General features: G+C 36.9%; 2 protein-coding genes across 4 annotated transcripts in view; one reads left to right on the top strand and one right to left on the bottom strand.

Moving 5' to 3' along the window:
- Positions 1 to 4,725: 4,725 nt before the first annotated feature.
- On the bottom strand, positions 4,726 to 13,227 carry LOC128013537 (uncharacterized). 2 transcript variants are annotated; one of them, XM_052596640.1, is made up of 8 exons: positions 13,080 to 13,227; positions 12,141 to 12,185; positions 11,189 to 11,413; positions 10,757 to 11,038; positions 9,396 to 9,677; positions 8,846 to 9,085; positions 7,648 to 7,971; positions 4,726 to 7,548 (listed from the first exon to the last, which is right to left on the bottom strand). In XM_052596640.1, the coding sequence occupies exons 1-8, from the start codon at positions 13,189 to 13,191 to the stop codon at positions 7,352 to 7,354; spliced, it is 1,707 nt and encodes a 568-aa protein (XP_052452600.1). In that variant the 5' UTR covers positions 13,192 to 13,227; the 3' UTR covers positions 4,726 to 7,351. The 2 variants fall into 2 exon arrangements, with proteins under 2 accessions (XP_052452600.1, XP_052452598.1); XM_052596638.1 differs by having other exon boundaries at positions 4,726 to 7,971.
- A 6,277-nt stretch (positions 13,228 to 19,504) lies between these two features.
- LOC128013527 (SH3 and multiple ankyrin repeat domains protein 1) overlaps positions 19,505 to 24,001 on the top strand; it is a 49,883-nt gene continuing 45,386 nt past the window's right edge. For both annotated transcript variants that reach the window (XM_052596614.1, XM_052596613.1), the window contains exon 1: positions 19,505 to 19,778. The gene's annotated coding sequence lies outside the window, so the exon portion shown is untranslated. The remainder of the gene's footprint in view (positions 19,779 to 24,001) is intronic.

The raw sequence follows: 24,001 nt of genomic DNA, 5'->3' as shown, positions 1-24,001 counted from the left end.
ATCAAAGTATCTGAGGTTTTGTCATCCTGAAATCTGAAGTTTAGCCCGTTGACCGGGTTAGGATTAGGATCCTTCAGTTCAATCTCTTTCTCTTTCTCTGACTCTTTATTTTCATGTTTAATCATGTCACTAATTGTGGGGTGGAGCAGGAATTTAGTGAACCACTTAACGCAAAGGAAGCAGGCTTTCATGTGCTGTTTTGTAGTGTTCAGTGAGTGGATAGCCGGTGCTGATTGAGCAGCAGTGCAACACTGTTTTCTTGTGAGACTGTGAATGGGCGAGTGATCTATGGCAAAGTAATGCCAAACTACTTCTGTGTTTAAAGAGTGTTGGCTGGATACTGTGACTGCAATGGGATGTTTACATCTAACCTAGTGTTTGTTTTCCTCTTGCCTGTTGGCTACAGCTGTTATTGTATGTGAGTGCATGAATTGTACGTCACAGGCTAGAGTGGGTTTATTTCCTTTTTTATTTATTCCTTTTTTTTTGTAAACTGCCTCTGTGTGGGCAGAGCCAGGGTAGTGCAAGAGACTTCACTGGGAAGTGGGTTTTGGTTCTTTTTTTCTCTCTTACTCAAGACGTTTGCAGTGTCATGTAGTATGAACCTTAATGTCTTTTAACCACATTTATTAGAGTGCTGTGAGTGTGCAGTGTGTAGACGTTGAGCTCTAGTGTGTACTACTTAAAAGGCTCTGTGCCTCTGTTCACGGGTGATAGTGAGAACTTAGCCTTCTCTTAAGCCCCTTTCACACTGCACGTCGGATCCGCAATATTCCCGTTACATTGCCTGGTCGCCTTCTGTGTGAAAGCAACCAAGCCCCGGAATTGATTACCGAATTGAACCCGGGTCGGGGACCTAGTATCATTGCGGTAATCGATCCGGAACGAGCGCTGTGTGAACAAAACCCAGATCTAATTCCGTATCGAAGTGATGACGCCCGTTATCGCGCGACTCTTTTACCGGCTGTTTTGAAGGAAGAGTGGGATTCGCAACGAAAACATATGTGCAAACTGTAATGAAGCAGAGATCAGTTAGCTCCTCATTTTCCGCGCTGACGCCGAGACCGTTTGCTTGCTTCAGTTAAAGTATAACGTGCCAAGCATTGTCGACTCATACATTACACGTCACGCGCTGATGTCACGTGTCGTTACGGGATTTTCAAGGTTTGTGTGTGAAAGCACGCACAGATACCGGGTCATCACTGGCAGTGTAAAGTGCCAAATCTAGCCAGGGAACAATTACAGGAACACTTTACCCCTGTATTTGCCGGAATGGCAGTGTGAAAGGGGTTTTAGTGTTTTCTCAAACAGCTTTACTGGCTCCCATACTGATGGCTTGGTGATTTCTAGTTAGATTTATCTGTTTGATTTTATTTTGTTTTTCTGTCTGGCCAACCAATGCCTTCAATTATCTTTTAATAAAGATTATATTATAATACTTCTACGAACATGTGTCTGCATATTTGATTGGGGCAGAGTTCCCCTTGCTCTGACACCTGCACTAACCAGCTAAGCTCAAGGGGTGGCGTAGTCAGTTGTACAATTAGGGGGCCGCCACATTTTGGCGTAGTTGGCAGGGTCCCTTTTTATTATCTATGTCTATGTGACTTGTAGGTGCACAAGGAAGCTATGCTGGTGGAAGTGGTCCCCTGCCAGTACGAAGAGAGCAGGCTGTATATGTCTAGAGAGAGATGGTGCCATAAATTATACACCTCCACAACAACTGGGTCACTTTCTATTGAATAGTGGACCGAAGAAGTGCAAGGTTGCATTAGGTCGAGGTACTTGTCTGATTTTGAAAAGGCAATGTTTTTGTAAGACCATTTAGAGGGTGAGGCCCGAAGTAAGATTAAATATCGACCTGTACCTGTAAGGGAAAATCCTACAGAAATCATTTCAGTCTTAAACGAGGTGTATAGATGTTCTAAGTCCAATGTATATTGGCAGCAGTGTTTTTTTTGATAGAAAACAAAGAGAAAATGAGTCATTATTTGAGTTTTCCCATACATTAAAGGGAAAAAATGGGACCCTGGGACCCAAATGTAGTTACCCCTGGTATATTGGGTATGAACGTACTTTCAGAGTGCTACAGGGCTCTCTTTGAGCAGCATGGTTCGCAGTTCTTCCACTCCCCTTTAGTCAATTCAGCGGCCCCAGCAGCTCTACGGGCCCTGCGACATTGTGAGATTGTCCAGACCCTCTTCAACGCCCTTAAGCCATTTAAGATTACAGTCCAGAGGAAGTCTCCAATCTGCCTTAGGGCTGATACCCTGACTATGGTTCTAGTCTGGAGACCGCAGAGTTCTTGCTTGAGCCATTAGGTGTTGAAGATGGACAATTGCCTGAATGTCTTCTGGTGTCTCCCACCTTGGTCTCTGCCAAAAAAGGCCTTTTGTATGCCCCTGTAGTCAATGTTGGGTGTACTGAAGTGTGGCTTTCCCCCTGTCGTGTCGTTGGGACTTTGCAAGCAGTGTTGGCGACCTAGTTTGGAAACAAATCTATCACCTTTGAGCCCTCATGGGAAGAGTGTTGCGCTTATGTCTTTACCCGGGAGGCAATAGCTTGCCCCCAGTGTCTCTGAATCTGTTCTCTCTGACCTGGAGGGAATGACTCCACACCAGGTTGTCCAAGCCAAGACCCTCTTTGCCTGGTATGGAAGCATTTCTCCAAGGGTGATGGAAATTTGGGATGCACCTCCCTGATTGCTCATGAGATTCCCTTAGTTGATGATGCCCCAGTCTGTCAGCCCTATCGACGAATTCCGCCCTCTCAGTATGAGACCGTGAATGCACACATCCAACAGCTCCTTGAGAGCCAAGTTATAAGAGAAAGCAGCAGTCCTTACTCTTCCCCCATCGTCCTGGTAACAAAGAAAGATGGGAGTTTTCGTCTTTGTTTGGATTACTGGCAGTTGAACTTCAAGACCCATCGTCATCGTCATACCCTCTCCCCAGGAAAAAATAGTACTTAGATGCCCTTTCTGAGGAAAGATGGTTTTCCATTCTTGATCTCGCAAGCGGGTATAACCAAGTCCCAGTGGCAGATAAAGATAAGTTGAAGATCGCCTTTTGCAAAATGCAAAACCAAAACAGGACCATTTTCATTTTACTTTTCCAAAAAGAGGACAGTGAGGGCAAGAGGTAGATGGACAGGATACAGGTGGGTGGGGGTTGCTGAGTGGGGAGGTTTGAGAAAGTTGAGATGCAGTTTGACCAATGGTGGCAAGCGAGAATGATCAAAGTAATGAAAAATGAACAGCTGCAGATGTTTATGACTTGAACTGTATAAACAATCACACTGCCAATAATGAGCCTAGTTGAATTCCAAGTAAAGGGTTTGGTCTTCTGGCACACATAATCCCATTGTTTCATAAAAAAAATAAAAAAATATAATAATAAAAAATAAAAGTATAAAAAAAACATATTCTTTGTTTTTAGTGTTAGTTCAGGTGAAGTGGATTTGTAATTTTGATATCAGATCTCTCTTCTCTTCTCTTCTCTTCTCTTCTCTTCTCTTCTCTTCTCTTCTCTTCTCTTCTCTTCTCTTCTCTTCTCTTCTCTTCTCTCCTCTCCTCTCCTCTCCTCTCCTCTCCTCGCTCCAGACAAATGTGACCATAGAAAAAAAAAAACACTTTGAAATTAAGATTAATAGATAATCTGAAATCTGAATGAATGATCTTTCCATTGATGTATGGTTTGTTAGGAGGATTAATATTTGTCTGATATACAACTGTCTAAGAATCTGAGGGTGGAAAAAAATTTACATATTGAGAAAATCATCTTAAAATTTGTCCAAATGAAGTTCTTAGCAATGCATTTTACTAATAAAAAAGTACATTTTGATATATTTATGGTAGACAATTTACAAAATATTTCCCCGGAACCTGATCTTTACTTAATATCCTAATGATTTGTGGCATAAAAGAAAAATGGATACTTTTGACCCATTCAATGTATGCGGCTTAAGACATTTTTTTTTTTTTTTAAATCATGCATAAAATAAAAATGTATTAAACAAAAATGTTATTTGATGAAATATAAAATATATAATTGATTAATTGAAAGAATTAATAAACTTAATACTGTAACAACTACATACAGTCTATCAAAAAAAAAAGGAGGAGTAGAAGAGATATCTAAACAAAATGAAATTAACTTTAATTGGGAGCGTATTTTAAAGCTTTATACTCTGCACTGGCTTCTCTCCAGTTTCCACATGCCTGGACTTCCTTTCTGCTTAAACTCTGCATCTGCTGCTTCCTTTCTTCCTTCTGCTGATTTGAATTTCCTGACTGCACAAGCCATTTCTTTTCTAAAAAGCCAGTTATACATGCCAAAAATAAAATAATAAATAAAAATAAATAAAAATTGGCAAATGTAATTTATTTAATAAATGTGAGTAATAATTAATGAAGGTTCAAGGCAGCCCACTTTATCTAGCACACTTGGAAAAAAGTGGGCTATCTATTTAACCACCCTACAAAATAATAATAAAAATAAAATAATGAAAAAAACCTACTAAAAAAGTTTCTAATTTGGGGTCTTAGAGTTTGTAATATTTCTGAGTCTCAAAGCTTTCATAGTCATTTACATTATTTATGTTCTTTATTTTTATATATCTAAGAAAATTTTCAGTTTTTAACTTTTGTTTAAAGTAAACCATATGAATCTAATCCAAATGGTATAAAAGTTTTATCTGAAAAAAAAAAAGGTATCAAGACCAAGAAAGAAGCAGAGGATTAATTTATTTACAATTTAATTTGACACACTCAGAATTACACAAGGAATTTATGAGATTGTTTTTAATTTTTATTTAATAAAAACTAAAATGACAAACCAGTATGTATAAAGACAAAAACCAAATCACTCCTGCAGTGACCTTGTGAATCTCAACAGGACTGGATTTGATAATGGTCACCAATTTGCCCTTTAGTGGAGAAAGATTGAATTACAGTAGCATTGCAGTAAAAAAATTGTAAATTCCATATTGTATTCAGTTATAAAGCTGTGCTTATTTTGATATTTAATAAAGCTATTTTCAACCAATTAATAAAGCTGAAAATGCATTAAGTTATTAAAGTGCTTTATAAAAACAACAAAACAACAATGCACATGAAATAAAACATGAACATAAACATGATGAAACCATGAGACTACAGTGCAAATGAAACATGATGAAACAATGAAACAGATATGATGCAAATGCATTTGCAATTGAATAAGAGTGACACAAGCTGAGAAATATTATAGACAGCATAATCAGCATAACTATAAATTCACACAGATATTCCCAATAACTTGTTTGATGCAATTCTGTGTGAATGCAATTGCCTGTATGAAACTACTGATAGTAATATATATAGGTGAAGTCGTGGCCTAATGGTTAGTTTGACTCCTAATCCTAAGGTTGTGGGTTTGGGTTTAAGGCCAGCAATACCACGACTGTGGTGCCCTTGAGCAAGGCACAAAAACCCCAACTGCTCCCAGGTGACACAGCATAAATGACTGCCCACTGCTCCGGGTGTGTGTGTGTCGTGTGTGTGTGTGTGTGTGTGTGTGCTCTTGTTTTTGTGACATATCAGGACACAACTCTGTATAATGACATGGGTATGACACAGGTATTACAAGGAGAGGGTGACTTATGAGGACATAACCCATGTCCCCATTTTTCAAAACGCTTAAAAATCATACAGAATGAGTTTTTTTTTTTTTTGAGAAAGTAAAAATGCACAAAGTTTCCTTTGAGGGTTAGGGTTAGGTTTAGGGTTAGGTGTAGGGCCATAGAAAATACAGTTTGTACAGTATAAAAACCATTACACCTATGAGATGAACCCACTTTTCACAAACACCATACTTGGCTGTATGTCATTTCACTTTTACTTGTGCTGGGCAACGATTAATTTCAATTAATTGCATCCAAATGTAATGACATCCTAATATAACAGTTACTGAATGGTAAGTTGTGGTGAACCCAAATGCAGCTTTATCAGCAGTGGTTACAACATCAATACTTGACCAAGAACATGGGCAACATGAGGGCTATCTATGTGAAACAATTCAGGTCACATGACAAGAACCAACCAATGAGAGACAAGATACATGACCCAAAGAATGACAAGGGAACCACATGACAGAACATGACTGTTGCCAAGCTACAATGAACATGAACCACTGACAAAACCTAAATTGCACATTACATCAAAATAAAAGTTTGTGTTCACATTATATATGTGACCCTGGACCTCAAAACCAGTCAAAAGGGTCAATTTCTGAAATCTGAAAAAATAATCTTTCCATTGCTGTATGGTTTGTTAGGAGGACAATATTTGTCTGAGATACAACTATTTGAAAATCTGGAATCTGAGGGTGCAAATAAATCAAAATACTGAGAAAATCACCTGATGTCAAATGATGTCAAAATGAAGTTCTTAGCAGTGCATATTACTAATCAAAAAATATCTCTTGATATATTTACAGTAGGAAATTTACAAAATATGTTAATGGAATATGATTTTTACTTAATATCCTAATGCTTTTTGGTGTAAAAGAAATATATACATTCATATGTGTGTATTTGTATATACATAATAAATACACACAGCACACACACATACTATATAAAATAATGATCATTGCCTAGCACTAAATACACTATGTTTGATGCTTATTTATATGAGATACCTTGGAATTTCTGTGCTTTAAATCCTTCTGTGTTATTGCAAGAAAACTTTTTTTTTTATTTTTATTGTGGTCTTCTTTGACTTATTATATACATAATAATGTATCTGGATTCTCAACATGTCTGAAGCTGTCTGTGGAATCTGTACTCTAGCATATATTTTTTCTTTTTTTTGAGTAAACTGTATTTATATGTGCTTATATGTTATATTAGACTTTAAAGCTGAAGTGTGTTAATCTATTTCTTCACCACTAACTTGTGGAAAAATTTCAGAGTGAAATTAGTTTGGTCTTCCAGGAATTGATGTGACGGTATAAAGTGGTGTTTCTGATCGTAATAGAGTCGGATCTGAATGAGAGTTGCATTTTGATGAAGTTGCAGGTTAAAGATCATTGGTCTGGTTCTTGATTTGTCAGATTTGGAGGTACCCTTGCATTACAAATAATAAAACACACACACACATACATACATACATACATATATACAGTATGTGTGTGTGTAATGTTTTTCTTTTTTTGGGTGGAGTACCAAGTATCCCTTTAATACATTACATTTAATACAAGAACCTGCATTAGATTAACTGTTGTAACTATTGGCAATGTTTTTTTTTTTTGCCTTCAATGACTAAACAGCCATTTGACTATTATTGGTGCTTACTGTTTCCCAGCTTCCTTCATTCGTTCTCTTTGCCCATCTGTTTCTTCACTTCTTCATATGGATTGTCCTCCACTGCCACGGTCTCGTAATCTTTGTCTTTCTGAGGAAGCTGCTCGTATCCTCCCTCTGCTTCTCCTGCCGGCTTCTTTGAGTCGTCTGAACTCAGTGTTTGGTACACTTCAGCTTTGACGCTCTTAAGAGCCTCGTACCCACCTTGACCTTGACCTTGACCTTGACCTTCACTCTGACCCTCTACTGGTCCTACTGTGTGGTACACATCCACTTTGATGCTCTTAAGAGCCTCGTACCCACCTTGAGCTTGACCTTCACTCTGACCCTCTACAGGTCCTACTGCTCCTACTGTATGGTACACACCCTCCTCCTGCGTCTTTTGCAGGGGTTCGTAACCCCCCTCGGCCTGGTCCTTGCTCGTGCCCTCGCCCAGGGTGTGGTAAACCGCCTTGTCCTTGAGTTGGATTTGCTCATAGTCTCCAGTTGTCGTCTTGTTTTTATCCTGTTTGGTCTCCTGGATGGCGCTTCCTCCACGTCTGCGTTTCAGCGCGATCAGCAAAATGATCAGCAGCCCGATAAAGATCACAAGCGCTGCCATCAAGATGGGCACCATGTTTGCAGTCACTGATTCAGAGAGAAAGAGAGAGGATGTAAATTAATGCTTAAAATAAAAATGAGAAGTAGTGTGCTTGCACAGTCGTCAAGTGAGAATTGAAAGTGGCTGTACGTGTGGAAGAATTGACTATAAGGCAGACTTTGATTTTTGACTCGAATTTGGGGTCTTATAGTTTTTATAATTCTGAGTCTCAAAGCTTTCATAATCATTTTTTTTTTTTTGATTCTTTTTTTTTGTTTTGTTTCTAAGAAAATGTTTAGTTTTTAACTTTTGTTCAAAGTAAACCATATGAATCTGATCCAAATGTTGTATTGGAAGTAGACAATAAAATAAAAAATAAAAAAAACATGAGAGAAAGAGAGAGGATGCAAATTCATTTTAAAAATAAAATCGAGAAGTAGTGTGCAGTCGTCAAGTGAGAATTGAAAGTAACTATTTTGCTATACTCTACATGAATATGCATGAAAAATAAAAGACACCACAAAGATTTGCATGCTTGTGTTTTGGCCTGAAACTTTTAGGTGTCATTGACACTTCAGGAATCTTTTCTGCTGTTAACTACCTCAGAAAATAACCTACACTCATCCCAAATCTTGCAAAGAACAAACAAAAATTATGTTTATAGGTTATTACTGTTAAATTCGAATTAAAACCATGAAAACATTTTTTTTTTTGTCATTTGAAATAAAACTAAAACTTTTTTTATTTTATTTTATTTCAAATATTTTCCAAATTAACAATTTAATTCAATCATTTACATTTATAAATAACAAATAAAATAGACAAACAACAACATAAAGAAAACCTCAACTAAAAAAAAAAGTTAATAAAACCAGTAATAAAATGAAAGTCTAAAGAGCATGTTTGTGTGTGAATGAGTACCTGTGTAGCTGTAGACATGGCTGAAACGGGAGAAACCGTTCCCACAGTCCCTCCGGCATCTGTACTCTCCTTCTTTCTCTATGGTAATAGACTCATCATTTTCAGATCGTTTTTCGCGAGTGAATGGGTCATTAAAGGGTGTGTGATACCAGTGGTAGGATGTGCAGCTGGCAGGACAGTCAGGACAGGAACACTTCAGATTGTTAGCAGACGCTGAAATCACTGCAGCAGGAGGTCCACCTGTAAAACACAGAAATATGACTTACAAACCCGTACTGTGGAGCACTGATGATTTCAGACGATTATAGTATTCAAACTGAAATCTGTGTTTACTCCTCTGTATATACATATGTAGGGCTTTAATAAATTATCATATATTTGTGTATAGTCCTTAAATGTATTACTGTTTTTTTGCAATTATATGATAAAGAACACTATAGATAGTACCATGTCCCAAAAGTACTTTCTGATATTTTTTTGTTAGTATATGTGGTCGTAGTGTTTCTGTATTAATGAACGTGTGAGGTAATGCAGCTGTTGTTGTGTTTACCTATAACTTTTAACTCTTGAGCATCAGAATCTCCGTCCTTCTTTGCAGCTCCTGTGCTGATGTGTGTAAACCTGTAGGTGGCGTGGCAGCTGTACATGCCGTTATCACTTTGTGTGGCGCTGGTGATGGTGTATGTGCCTTCAGCTGAGCTCTTGATTTGTGTTTTATTCTTATAGAAGACAGTCTTGTCCAGCTTTGGTTTACCCCAGACTTCACACCTGAGGGTCACAGGCTCCCCCTTCAGAGCAGGAACGGCCGGAGGAACCAACATCACCATGAGCTCTGAGAAACAGAGAACACACACAGGTCAGACTGCACATCCTTTCATTTAAATATCCAGTCAAATTAAGTGATGTGAATTCAATGATGAACTGCCTTTAATTGAAAAATTTGTGTTTACTATTGTAATTCTGCATTATTGACACACCATTTTCCTAATTAATGCTGTACAGTTGCTTTGACACAATCTATTGTTAAAAGCACAAAATAAATAAAGGTGACTTGACTTTGAATTCATCCTAATGCCAGTGCAAGTAAAACCTAACAAATGTTTGGCATGTATACAGATTTAAAAAAAAAGAAATATATATATATATTTAGGAAAACAGTCCAAAATGTTGATGACACAATATCACATTGCACTTGCAGGTGTCCAATTAAATGCTCTGTAGAGTGAGGAAAGCCTTCATGAAACCTAATAGCAAACCTTCATTTCTTCAGATCTTTTTTAATGCTTTGAAGCATACACAGTTTTCAGTAAAATATCTGAGAAGCAGGAGAATACTGTCTCCAGTTGCTCTCCAAATTAGTCTCATGGCTGTTTGTGAAATGGCTTTGAGATTCTGTACATCCTTTTTTGTAGATCTTTCTTTCTTTCTTTCTTTCTTAATTTCTTTCTTTCTTTCTTAAGCCCAGTTTTCTGTAACATCACTTGCTTATGTTTCAGACTGATAGGAACTAGCTGACGGAAAGCTGGTAAAAAAAAAAAAAAAGTTTTCTGGGAAAGACATCGGTCTGCGTAGTGAATAGAGAAGTGGACTGAGGAGACATATGATCACTCTGTGGTCAAATATTAATGCAATCCCTTTTTTGTAAATGTTTTTTTTTAAATGGTTAGAATTGCATCTTATGATAATGTAAACACAACATGAACCATTTTTCAAAATCTAATTTGTTTTGCTTGTTTTGAACACCACACCTTTCATCGCATGAACACAACAGTCAAAAGATTCTTCAAAGTATCTCTTTCTGTCTTCCACAGAAGTTAGTGAGTCGTACAGGTTTAGAACTTAATGAATTTATATCCCTTTCTCTACACACAGGTGATCTGAAATACAACAGGAAGTGGAGTAATGAGTAACCTGTCTTTTTCAGTGTCACTGCATTGCTTCGAAGAACTGCTTTCTTTTTCTTGCACCAGAAAGTTGCTCTTTCTGCTTCCTTTAAATCTGCAAATATAACAGCTCTCTTCATCTCCTTATTAACATCGAGTCCTATAGCGGAGGTGCTCACTCCCCTCAACACAAAACAATTCCAGTTCTCCAGATCATCATCATCTGTCTGCAGCACCAGGTTTCTTCCATCTCCTTTGGTCATCACAGCACCTCCAACAGATGGAGAGAGCTGAGCGTGAGGCTCCAGATCTGAGAGAGAGAGAGAGAGAGAGAGAGAGAGAGGGAGAGAGAGAGAGAGAGAGAGAGAGAGAGAGAGAGAGAGAGAGAGGGAGAGAGATCATGAGACACAGCAGGAGGAACAGAGCAGACGATCATGAACGTTTAGGATGGTGTTCATACCCAGTACAGTGAGTGTTAACGGGTCACTCTTCGTTCCTCCCTGATCACATTTATACTCCCCGTTGTTGTCTGGTGTCACTGCTGTAAGAAGCATTAAATAATCCTTGTGTGTTTGTGGTGCTCCGTTAAAATACCATGTTGTTGGTTTACTCCCTCCTTCACGGTTACAGATCAGAGTGATGTCATCTCCAGCATACACCTGAGGGAACTTCGGCCGGAGAATCACTGAGAGAAAGAGAACAGACATATGAGACACAAATCATCTGTAATGGCAGATCGTCTGATTACTATTATGTAATATGAATGATTGACCATAATTGAAGACTAGTGATTTAGTGCAGTCTGCTCTTGAATAAAGATGACACCTGGAGAAGTTTGCTTTCTTTAGTTCAGTTCTTTATATGTGTGTATTTATGAATTAAGTTATTTTTTTAAGTTATGCATTTATATAGTTTCAGCCCTCTCTCTGATTCAACTTCGAACTGAATGTTTTGGGCTGCGTCTGTGTAAATGCATGCGTTGGGCTGTGGGTCTGCTGTCGAGTTTAGTTTTTTACAGTCTCTAATTGATGTGAAATGTGCCACAAGTGATCAGGGATCTTAATGCTGCTGGTTTTTAACATTAAATTAATTCATTAAACATTAAATTAAGTCTCGTCTCTGTTGTCCATTGATTATTTTGTAAGAGTCAGGCCGTTCGGTCTACAGCAGACTCCTTGCTTTGGCCACGGCTGAAATCACTTTGGACTTGGTTGGAAGCTCATTATAAATGACCCTCTGTGAGATACTAAATATTTATGCATAACATTAGTAATTTCATAATAGATTTAATCACATTAAATGTGTTTTGTTTTGCTCAAGCAGAGCTGATCATCTTTACCACATGTATTATTTCAGTTGATTTGATCATGTACACAATCTATAGAAGTGTGTGCAAAGAAATGTGTATTTACCTGTTAGTTTCTGTCCCTCGCCGCCCCTTATGAGAGCCAACAACACTGTGGATTAAAAAGATTATTTAAAATAGTATTATTTCTGGACTAAGAATCTACAGCTTTATTTTGATTTGCATTTGCAAATGAGACGACCACACCCAGTCAGTTTTGTGTCTGTCGTGACTTCACTGTCTGCATGCATTTACATTTATTCATTTAGCTGACGCTTTTATCCAAAGCGACTTAAAATTTGCTATAAATGCCAGAGGTCGCACACCTCTGGTGCAACGAGGGGTTAAATGTCTTGCTTAGGGACACATTGGTGTCTCACAGTTCATTTATTGTTCATTTATCAGCGCAGTAGAACCAGCAGTGTCCGAAATCCAGATAATCAATGAACATTACTACATATCTCTCTGGTCGGTCAACTGCAACTTAAAGTGGAGAATTATTCCTGACTGATATTTTCATATAATATTTATTTATGTAATCAAATAAAAAAAATAATCACCCAACAAACTTAACTGGAATTGGTATTGTGCATCACGAAAGCTTGTTGATAATACAAAATATTGAATACAAGTGCCACAACTATTTGAAAGTTATTGTTGCATCTAAACATTGTTTGTGGCACTGTGATGAAAATCTTTGTAACAGCATTGTCATATTAGTGCAAGCATAGCCAAAAAGAATATCATTCATATTTTCTGTGATCATTCATTTCATTGAAATAAGATCATTTGTAGAAAACTGTCAACATTTATCATCATTTAATGTCAGTGTATTAATCAGACAAACAAAGCTTGTTAAATATTTTGCCTCTTGAGTTGAGTGAAAGCTATAAACTTGCTTAAAGTAAACTTCAGCTTTAATGCAGCAAAGAGCAAGAGTTTGTCAAAACATCCAGACATTGATTACACAGAATCAGACAATAAGATGATGCTCTTGTGTTTTTACCTGATATTAACAGCAGAGACCTCATGTCTATCAGACGAGCTGATCTGCACTGTCTGTCAGAAAGAGAAATATGACCATCTGATGGACAGAGAGATGAGCCGTGTGCAGACATTTAGGGAAGTGGCCTTAAAGTGGTTCATCAGTCTCATTGCTCTTAGACTCAGCTGTGTGTGTGTGTGAATGTTTTAATTATTTCTGGTTATTCAGGGTGGGTTTTTTTTTCACTTATGGCACATATGGCAACGGGTTTGCCGCATCCCTCAGTCACACTGAGTCAGCAGTGTGTGTTTGTGTTCAAGCACATAGCACTGTTTTCTATTTGCAGTTTGGTTGTTATCAGGCTTTGCATTATTTACAGAATGTGTGAAGTCATGGTATGTAGATGGTCAGTGATCAAGAACTGAGCGCCTCACACTCCAAATTAAGCAAGAAAAAAAAAGACTCACTTATTTTAGTTATTATATTAATTATTAACATAAATACATGATTTCTTATTAGACCTTTTGTGTTACGACAAAGTAAGCATGTTTAATTTGCTGTATGTTATAAACTATACTGTATCTATTTTTCAGATTACAGATAATTTCATGCATCATTTTAGAGTGCATTCATTTTTTTTTTTTTTTGCATCAATTCTGTTAATGCTCAGATAATATTTAGGACATTCTAGAATATAGTTTTAATGATTATCAAGAATGCATGTTAAAATGATATGAATCTACTATTTATGTGCATTCTTTTACATATTTAACAGTTATTTATCTTTTTTTCTTGCCTTAATGTTCATGTTAATGCTCAATGCAGTGTGGCACTTAAAGTGAGTTCATTAAATCTGCACTTTACTATTGTGCTACTAGTAGCTACTACTATTATGCATGAATTAACAAAAATACTAGATGCATGTCAAATATATTTCTTGCATCAACTGCAAAAAAAAAAAAAAAAAAATTACAATGGAAAATGAAATAAAAGGAAAGGAAAGTTCAAATACTAGTGCTGAACTAATATTACACTGGGGTTTTTATGTGAGTAATTAAAAAACATTTTTTAGTGAAAGATTGTCTGATAAATGTACGTATCTGTAGTTAAACCTCTGTTAAAAGCTTGTTCACTTATCCTTGTGTGAACTGTTTTGTGAATTGTCAGTTTTGGCAAAGCAATTGTTCTTTCCTGTGAAAGTGTTTCATGTCTCAAACATTAATAACCATCCTTAACCACACTCTCATTTTTACTAAGCAGCGTTTGGTGTCTTTTTTTTTCTTTTTTCTTTTTTTGCAACATGCAGAAGCTCAGTACTTTTTTTTTGTATTTCCTTAATGTGCAGAAGTTTATAAAAGCAGACAAGTGTTGTAAAACGAAAGCTTACTGAACCGTTCAGATGCATTTGGGCTGTCATAGAGTATGTGGTCTTGATTTTGATTTTAAAATGGTTAATAAATTTGCATTCGGTCCTTTCTGACTGGAAGTCCCTCAGGTCAGTGGCATCCACTGGAGAGCAAAGATGACATTTGACATCTCACCAGATCTCAAACCCATATCAGAAGTGAGTATGTTTGATGAAATGCACCGTAATTCACCCTCAGCAAAGATCACACAAGAATGTCAAAAAAATGTGTTGCAGGCATACGTTCAAAATGCCAAAGTCACATGCATTACTCTAGTGACAGTAAATTAATGTAAATCTCCCTCGTGTCACATCTGCTGCTGCAGGTTCAGTGTCTTTGACTCATCACAGTCAGTATTCTATTCTATTCTATTCTATTCTATTCTATTCTTCAATTTCTAAAAACATTGGAAGTATTCACAGTATTTTCAAAATTCTTCCTATTTCTTTTCATTTTGTGCAAGAGGAAGTTGCATTAATGTCTCTCTCTCTGTCTCTCTCTCTCTCTCTGTGTGTGTGTGTGTGTGTGTTATCTTCCTGTGCATTTCCCAGAATACCCAGTGATGGTATTATTTATGGACAGAAACATGCTTATTAGTCAGGACTTTTTTGTTTTTGATTAAATGTATATATATATATATATATATATATATATATATATATATATATATATATATATATATATATATATATGTGATTCTTGGTTGCTTGTAGGAACAATTTTCACATAAAGAGAAAGAACCTGCTCAGAAATAAATGGATGATGACAGTGTTTCAGTAACATATCTGATTATAAAGTGTATTATAAGGCATTACAAATGCATTATAATTTATTAAGAGTAAAAATTAATTTTATTATTATATAATAATTTATTAAAAATAGCCTTTGGTTCTGACATGGCTTAATTGTAATAAATAACCGAGCTGTTGAAAGAATTATGAATAGGTTTATAATGCATTGTACTGATGCTTTATAGTTGTTAAATTATCATTATGGAGTTGTGCAGAATATCACATTCATGCCAAATGAAATCCTCAGGTCAGTGGGGAAATCTAGATGCATTAAACTGAAAGCAAACAGCACTATCTGTGCTGTAAACTCGTTTTGTGAAAGAAAGATTGTGCCATTTCATCGTCTGTAGTGAAGTAATGGTGACATGACGCACACTGGGGTTTTGCAGAGTAATGCATGTTCCAGGAACAATAATGTTTTAAAAGAAAAGCATATTGATTTTTACTTACAACCTGCTTATTCATTCATTAATTAATGTATTTATTTAAAAGCCACAATATAGCTTTTATGATTATCTTCTGCCCTTTTGCTGACTCTCAGAATTAAATGGACAGTGTTTTTATTTTATTTTATTATTTTGGAAACAGCTCGGAGTAAGTTGAGACATGTCTTAATTTTAATTCTGCTTTTTACAGCTTATCAGCCTTGGACACAAACGCCATGAATGACTAATATCTAATGAATGAGTAATTTAGTAAATAGTGGACTGAAGGTCAGTGATGTGACTTTAGACACGTTGGGGATTTTGAGGTCATTTGCAGTTGTCTCTGGAACAGAGTACAAGTTATTCCAGTAGTTAGTTTTTAATGTTAAATCAGTCTAAACCTCTTTAAAATGCTTTAAGAATATAAAGAGAAGGCTGCAAGCAGGGGTTTTGTTTTTACTGTCCAGTAGTTTTAATAAGAGCCGCTTACTAGATCAAGTTTCACTTTTTGTATTGCTCATTCCATAATTAGAGTTAGTAATGTGATGTGTTTATTCTTCAGAAATGAATGATTCCTCAAAGCAAGCATCTTCTTGGCAAGTTAACTTGTATTAAATCTCAAAGATTTACATTGAAGGAGGGACTAAATCCATAACTTTGTTCCTGAACAATTGACTTGGATCTGTAAACAATCACTTACTGTAGCAACTTCATAAATCACGTGTTCTTCATAAATCTAAAAATCTAGTTTATTAACAAGATGAATAAGTGCAATCCAGTACTTGAATAAATTAATTATGCATCCTTATGGGTTATGTGATTAATTTATACACAAGATGCTACTGTTTTAGTAGAACAAGAGCATGTCTATAAATATATAAGTGGTTTCTGCTGTCTTCATGTAATGCATCAAATTCATGTCTAGTTTAAAAACACAGATTCAGTCACCTCTTTGAGAAGATGTTAATGCATTAAATAGTAATGAAACCGAAGTGTTTATCGGCTTCATAGTGAGAGGACAGGGTGGGACCTGGGTCTATTTTGAAAGGTCAGGAAACAGGCGGAGAAACACTGGCTACAAACAGGCCACATTCAGTTCTGTTTTGAACTGAAGAAAGACATGTATTAGTAATTGGGCACTAGGACTGTTACTATTTGACTCCAACAGTGTGGCAGACCAACAGATGCCTGGAAATAGAGAAGTAGTGAGAAAACCCATGCCAAGAACTGCCTAGAATTAACAGCTCACCACAACACCACTACCTCAGTTCACCACCAAAAGTATACTAGTCCAGATAGATATAGAGTACAGACTGATGGGTGGATGCCTAGTTAGATAGATAGATAGATAGATAGATAGATAGATAGATAGATAGATAGATAGATAGATAGATAGATAGATAGAAACAGTGACAGCTGAATTTCTTCATAAGCCATACAGTCTATTACATAGTGTAATATACTGTAATATACATACAGTATGCATATATGTGACCCCGTGGCACAAGAGCAGTCTTAAGTCACTGGGATATATTTTTAGCAGTAGCCAAAAAATAAAATAAAACCTGTCTGGGTCAAAATGACCAATTTTTCTTTTATGCCAAAAATCATTAGGATATTAAGTAAAGATCATGTTCCATGAAGAGATTTTGTAAATTTCCTACTGTAAATATATCAAAACGTAATCTTTGATTAGTGATATGCTTTGTTATGCATTTCATTTGGACAACTTATATATATATTTATGTGTGTGTGTGTGTGTGTGTGTGTGTGTGTGTATTAGAGCTGGTAAGCGATAATTTTTAATTAGTGGCACATCATATTTGGAGAAATTACACCCAAAATATCATTTAAAGTCATTGTTATGTAAAAAGTAGGTTCAGCAAGAAATATTTTGTTTGATAAAATGTATTAAATATAGCCAACTCTTTTGGACCATGTGAGTAAATGATGACATAATTGTAATTTCTGGTTGGTGATTTATAACTTTAATAATTTATTTTCTTAATTTTATTATTATTACCATGAAAATATGAAATTATTTCTTTAATGAAATTATACTCTAAATAATACTGCCAGTAGGTGTTGGTAAATGTCTTAATGATGATGAAGTCATCGAGTCATTTATTCATTCGTTTGATTCGTTCAAATGGCTGATTCATTCAGGAGTGAAGTAAATGGTTCTTTATGAATGGTTCATTGAATCATTGCGCTTGTTCGAGTTGAAGCGAATCATCACAATTCAGATTGAGCGGTGTGTGACATCAAAGTACCGCAAGAGCTTATAGAGCAGACGACTCCTTGTGCTTTTGAATCGCTCTCGCGGTACTTTGATGTCATTCACCGATCGGTCTGTGCAGCACTTCAAAGCCAAGCGACTATGGCCAACGGTTCAACGCGCCAAATGGTTCAACCCGATTCGTTGAAAACGTGGATTAAGAAATGAAATGATGCTGTGGGTTGCTCGGATGAACAGTAATGCTTTGTCTTTATCTTCTGGTTGGCAAAATTGAGCAAAACAGAAAACATTGTGTCTAAAATATTAACACAATATTAACTTGTTAATGAACTGTTGAATAAGATGAGTATCACATTTACACTAGTGTGATATTCCACTAAGCCTACTTCTCGTGTGATATTTCTTAACTATGTGATGTAGCTAAATATGAGACAAATTCTCAAACCGGTGTTTTGCCCCATATCTTGAATTTTAGGTACATTTTCTAGGCTCCATCACGCAGTAAGTTGTTGCTCTGCCTTCTATTAGTCATCAATAGACTGTATGAAATTACAGATGATCCACATAGGTCTGGTGCGGGGCAAGTACGTTAAATGCGTTAATAATTTTAACGCGTTATTTTTCTCCATAATTAATTCATCTAAATAATGCTTTAAATCAAAAGCCCTATATATATATATATATATATATATATATATATATATATATATATATATATATATATATATATATATATATAATATACAAACACACAAACACACACACACATAAATATATTATAATAATGTAAACAACTCATCATGCAAATTGATAAAGCTTAAACCTAATTTAAATAAAGTAGGAAAAATTACATTTAAATACAAAAATATAAAGATAAAAGCTAATTTATAATGTCAGTGAATACAGTAACACTGGTATGGAGCACAAACTCTGACTTTAATACGTTAGTTAGTAGTTTAAGGGGTTTCATCACATCACCATGAGCATGAGTACTAGTAATAGTGATGCTTAACTAATCAAACAACACTAATAAAGAAGAATTCCCAAACAGGCCTGATTTCAAATCAGACTTTTGTAAAGTGTTCTGCAGGTGCCCTATCTTCATCTGTTCTGTCTTCACCAGGTGAAGGCCAGTCATTCTCTCTTACCACTTTGTGTCTTATAGGTGTATCTTAAGTGCTTGTTGTCAAGTCCTGGTAAAAACCTTGTGTGTGAGAGACTGTGATAACCACAGCGTGATGAGGACAGGTGATGATTTCTCTAATTCACCCCAGCACGATGTGTGAGCTCACGCAGGTAGGCTAATTTCTCCTCTCATTTTTCCATCCATGACCCACTTCTCTTTAAGAGAATGTGTGTGTGTGTGTGTGTGTGTAACACACATGCACACATGCACTCAAACACACATATGCATGGACATCCTGCATTATACATGTGAAACATTTATGTTTTCCTCTGTGGGATTCAGTTGTTTCCAAGCATAACAGATGACTTCTTCCCTCAAAGCCACAGAAGATCCGGATGAAACCCAAGCCTCAGATGCGAGCCAGTTTGATCTGCTCTAAGCATCTGAGAGGCCGTGTGTGTGTGTGTATGTGTGTGTGGAGAGCGAGGCTGGAGGGAGGAGTGTTTGAGTGCATGACAGCGGGAGAGATCAGAAGAGAGATTGTTCCAGTGCTGGAGGTGATCCTGCGTGGACGCAACGCCTGGATGTGCACGGGAAAACACGCTTATTCTCGTTTTGGCGAGTGTTTGCTTTGGTTGTGACTCTCTGGACCCTGTTCTGCCCTCCTGACCACGTCTCTGGAGCAAAGCGGCTCTTCTGTGCTGGAATGGGGAAGCTGAGGCTTGACAATTGGGTAATTCCCGGTTGGATAGTGTATCCGATAACATATAATAGAAACTATTGCATGCATGTGACTCCTGGGATGCTTGAAAAATGACTTTTGGGAAAGTGGTGCAGTTGTGGTGGTGTGCATTAGCAGGACTGTGAACTGCAGTAGTTGCTTATGCAGTGCTTTTGACTTCAGTGTGTGTGTTTTGCTGTAAACTGTGCTGATATTGAGTGGGTGAGTAAGTGTGTGTGTGTGTGCCGTTTTCCTGGTGTGATGGGCCTGCTGAGAGCAAAGGTAGGTCAAAGTGCACAGAGAGCATATTTATACACTATAGCACTAGGAAGTCTGTCTATAGAAAGAATGAACTGTTCATATTTGTGTTTGTAAACAGTTTGAGCGCAATTTGTCGTTCGATTTTACTGCGCTTTTGCAGTGTGATCTTAATCTGTGTATGATGTGTTTTCTTGAATAGATATGGGGTGTGCGCATGATGAACATATGAACTGATAAAACATATACCTCAAATGTAATGTCGCTTTGGATAAAAGCATCTGTAAAATGCATGAGTGTAAACATTTTAACGTATGCTCATATCTGTGCAAGATTTACATTAATTACACTTTGTAAACAAAAAGCGAGGTTTTAAGTTGAAGCTGAAAAGCAGTGGGTTTTCAAAGCAGTGGATGTATGATTATTAGTCAGTATGCGCTGAAGTTTGGTGGTCATGTGATGCTTAGGTTTTCACACAAAGCATCGTGTGACTTCAGTATTTGTATGGAAGTTTTGCAAAAGTAGTGTGATATTGTAAAGACACTTTCATGGTCAAAACATGGTTATCTTTCATCGTATGCAAAAGAGCCATGCTTGACTCTCCTTTAAAAGCGCACTGTCTTCGTCTGTCACATGCTCAAAAAACAGCACACGTCTGTCGGTCATCAGAGAGTCAGTCAGAGCTGTTGTCACTTCCTGTTTTATAGCGTCTATCTCCTCCGGGAGCAGCTTGGGTCAGTCTGTGATGTTTTGGAGGCATGGACAGACTGATTGTTGTGTTTTAGTGGAGTTTCTCTGGTCTTGTGTGTGTGTTTTTTCCTCCAGCACTTACTCTCATTCTCATGTGTACTGAGCTCTTTCCCAGCATCTTTTTCGTTCTGTCTCTCCTCGTCCCAGTTTTCTCTTGTACTCCTCCTCTCTTCTAGAGCGTTGACCTCCAGTGTGTTGTCAAACCAGGTCACGGCTGTGGGTTTCCTCCTCGTTTAGTTCCTTCTCTAAAACTTCTGCCGATTATTTGGGCTTGTCACGCATTATTTCCTGTGTTAACGTCATTTTGAGTTATCTTGTTACAGTTCCACGCTGTTCATACTTTAATCTGGATTAGCAATTAATTGCCAATTTTGATATTTGATATGTTATTTTGTTGTTGTTGATGTTGCATATGCAGGATGTTTATAAACATTAGGATGTACAATTAAGCATGTAACAATCATGCAATAGTTGTTTTAGTAGTTTACATTTTGCCATGCAAATCCACTCTAATTTAATCCTTTAACGTGTATTACAAAAATTGTTAGAAATGCATGCTGGATTATGTTTGAAACTGAACAGTGTGTGAATATTTAATGGCATAAGCATTGGGGCAGTAAGCATTAATGGTGTATCATTGGTTGCGTGTTGCTGAAAAACACATCTAGCAGTGCACTGAGTCACACTCTTCACCCTTGGAACCACAAATGCTCAACTAACTAGCTCTGCATCAGAGTTTCGTGACCCTTTTCCTCAGGCTTTGTAAAGACTTTATCCCAAGGTTAAGCAATCTATGAAAAACCCTTTTCTTTAAACACACAAAACATGTTGAGTATGCAAAGTATTCAAAGAAGTAGTTAGGTTTTGATTCTCCATCCTTAAGTTTATTTATGATCAGCCGAGCTGTTCCTCCGTTTGTTCGTCAGAGGAGATGTATCAGCTTCACATGCACTAGTGTGGTTTTTGTAGGACAACATGGCGTGATAATTTTAGCAACACTGGTCGCTGGTGTCCTTAGTGCCTTTTCTCTTCACGTTGATGAATCCTGTAACACGCACCTGTATTTTATTGAAAAGCATCTGTGCATTTGTATTGCTTTCACCATTTATGCAAGTGTTCCTCTTTAAATTATTGGACATAAGAGGATGTTTAAACACATAGCTCTGTAAGGGGCTGTTCCTAAATGAGTAATGGTTTATTATTAATGTTTGGTTTATTTAAACAAACAGAGTTGTGCATTAATAAGTGATTAGACTTATTATTAAACTAGTGAAGTAGTTTCACAGACTTAACTGAAGAAGAGACTTTAACCAAATCTAAAGAATTTGCAACCATCACTCTAGTAACCAATCAAAACAGTTTAGCATCCTGGCATTGTGGAGCAAAAGTTTAGGGTCAGAAAGGTTTTTCTTAAAATGAACAAATACAATTTCAAATAAATCATGTTCTGAAAATCAAATGCATCAGTTTCTGCCAACATATGAAGCAGCACAACTGTTTTTTAATCTTGATAATAATCAGAAATGTTTCTTGAGATGATTTCTGAAGGATCATGTGGCACTGCAGACTGGAATAATGATGCTGAAAATTCAGCTGTGCATCACAAAAATAAATTATATTTTAAAATATATTCATATAGAAAACAGTTGATTTCATTAAAAATATTTTAATGCATTTTTTGCATTATCTGTTTTTAATACATTTTTTTTTTTAATAAAAAAAATGCACTCTTAGTGAGCAGGGCGAAACTTCTTTCCAGAACAAATAAATCCTACCGAACCAAAACATTTGAACTCATTTAGCATTATATGGTTGTTTAGTACTCTTTTTGTACGTCATGTCACTATTGCATTCGAATGTAGTTACTCACAGTAAATCTCATGCATGATTTAAGATTTCGTTTCACAATGATAAGCACAATTCATGATCTCTGTCACCATGGCTTTAGCAGGTGTGAAATGGAAATATAAATAATTTTTGTTATTTTTTCAAGAGTGCAATCTCACTCTGAGCCCCAGGGAAAGAGTGCAGGAAAGACCACCAACACTTCTTTTAATTGTTCGTTATCTGCGCTGTCATTCTTTTCTAATGGAGCGATGGCCGGCGAGAGACACAAAGAGACTGAGAGACATGAAGGGACTAATGCTGGACCTGGTTGCTCCACTTCTGTTTAACGGGTTATAAAAGTGGGACAGTCTGTTCCATGGAAGTTCTCCAATTAAAGTTTCTGGGGACCAATTCACTGGAAATACATCTATATTCACCCTGTCCTACATAGGAGGGGGCGGTGCGCTATGTATGTGAGAGAATGAAGTACAATACAACAGGAGGTGTGTGTAAAAGGGTTTCTTCTCACAAAAAAAAGGGAGTGAGCGAGCTGAATGGACGCTTGGACAAAACACACATGGAAATGTGCTTTATTTAGTTATTTCTGTCAGCAAATACTGGTTCTGTTGGACTACTGACTAACTCGCATGTGTTTCTCTGCGGTACAGTATGGTTTGACAGGTCTCGTCTTGTGTCCGGTGTCCTCAAACAATGGTTTCTGCATTCTCTTCGCTGTTTTCGTGGCCTGGTCTCGTATCACCGCTCTTCCCGCTATGTCCTTGGGCTGCTGGTTTCTGTGTGGCGCCTGCGTTACTCTCTCTGAATCGTCTCTAGAGAGCGAAATGAGGCCAGTGCTCTATTTTTCCCCACCTGCCCCAGTCAACTGCCAATTATACAGCGGAGAGCTAATCATGTGAGCGAGAAACACTTCTCTGCTTCCTCATTGGTCTGGTTTTATCAGCTTCTGAATATGAGGGGGTTCATGTGGTTGACGTGTCTTCTTACATGTCATTTATGGTTGGAGAATTTTCAACAAATTTTATACAAAGCGCTAAATAGTTCAATATAACAAAGCACGGCTGGATTCATGCATGCATGCAAACACTTCTGCAGTGTTGCACATGTTGTGCTTTGGATGCTCTGGTAGTGTTCATTTTGTCTTTGACAACAAATTCATGCAATATTTTGTCCCTTTCTGGTCACAATTCCTCCTTTATTGAAAAATCATGATTATATATTCACTTTTTTATGAAATTTTTTCCAACAGGCTACTAAACTTAACCAGTGAGACATCACTATGTTTTCAGTGGCTGACCCTGATTAACTCCAGAAGCTCTTGATTTGGAGCTTAATTTTTGACATTGCTGTATTTTTATAGATGGAGTGAGCAATTGATTTGG

The sequence above is a fragment of the Carassius gibelio genome, chromosome B24, assembly GCF_023724105.1.
Source record: "Carassius gibelio isolate Cgi1373 ecotype wild population from Czech Republic chromosome B24, carGib1.2-hapl.c, whole genome shotgun sequence".
In the NCBI taxonomy this organism is placed as follows: Eukaryota; Metazoa; Chordata; class Actinopteri; order Cypriniformes; family Cyprinidae; genus Carassius; species Carassius gibelio.
This window is presented reverse-complemented; position numbering and strand designations above follow the sequence as displayed.

What these genes read in the sequence shown, in the direction of transcription:
- LOC128013537 (XM_052596638.1), bottom strand. Translation starts at nt 13,191, where the DNA reads ATGTCTGCACACGGCTCATCTCTCTGTCCATCAGATGGTCATATTTCT. An exon ending in GTTAACACTCACTGTACTGG is followed by an intron (nt 11,039 to 11,188) that starts GTATGAACACCA and finishes TCTCTCTCTCAG; the next exon opens with ATCTGGAGCCTCACGCTCAG. An exon ending in AGTGACACTGAAAAAGACAG is followed by an intron (nt 9,678 to 10,756) that starts GTTACTCATTAC and finishes TCTGTTTCTCAG; the next exon opens with AGCTCATGGTGATGTTGGTT.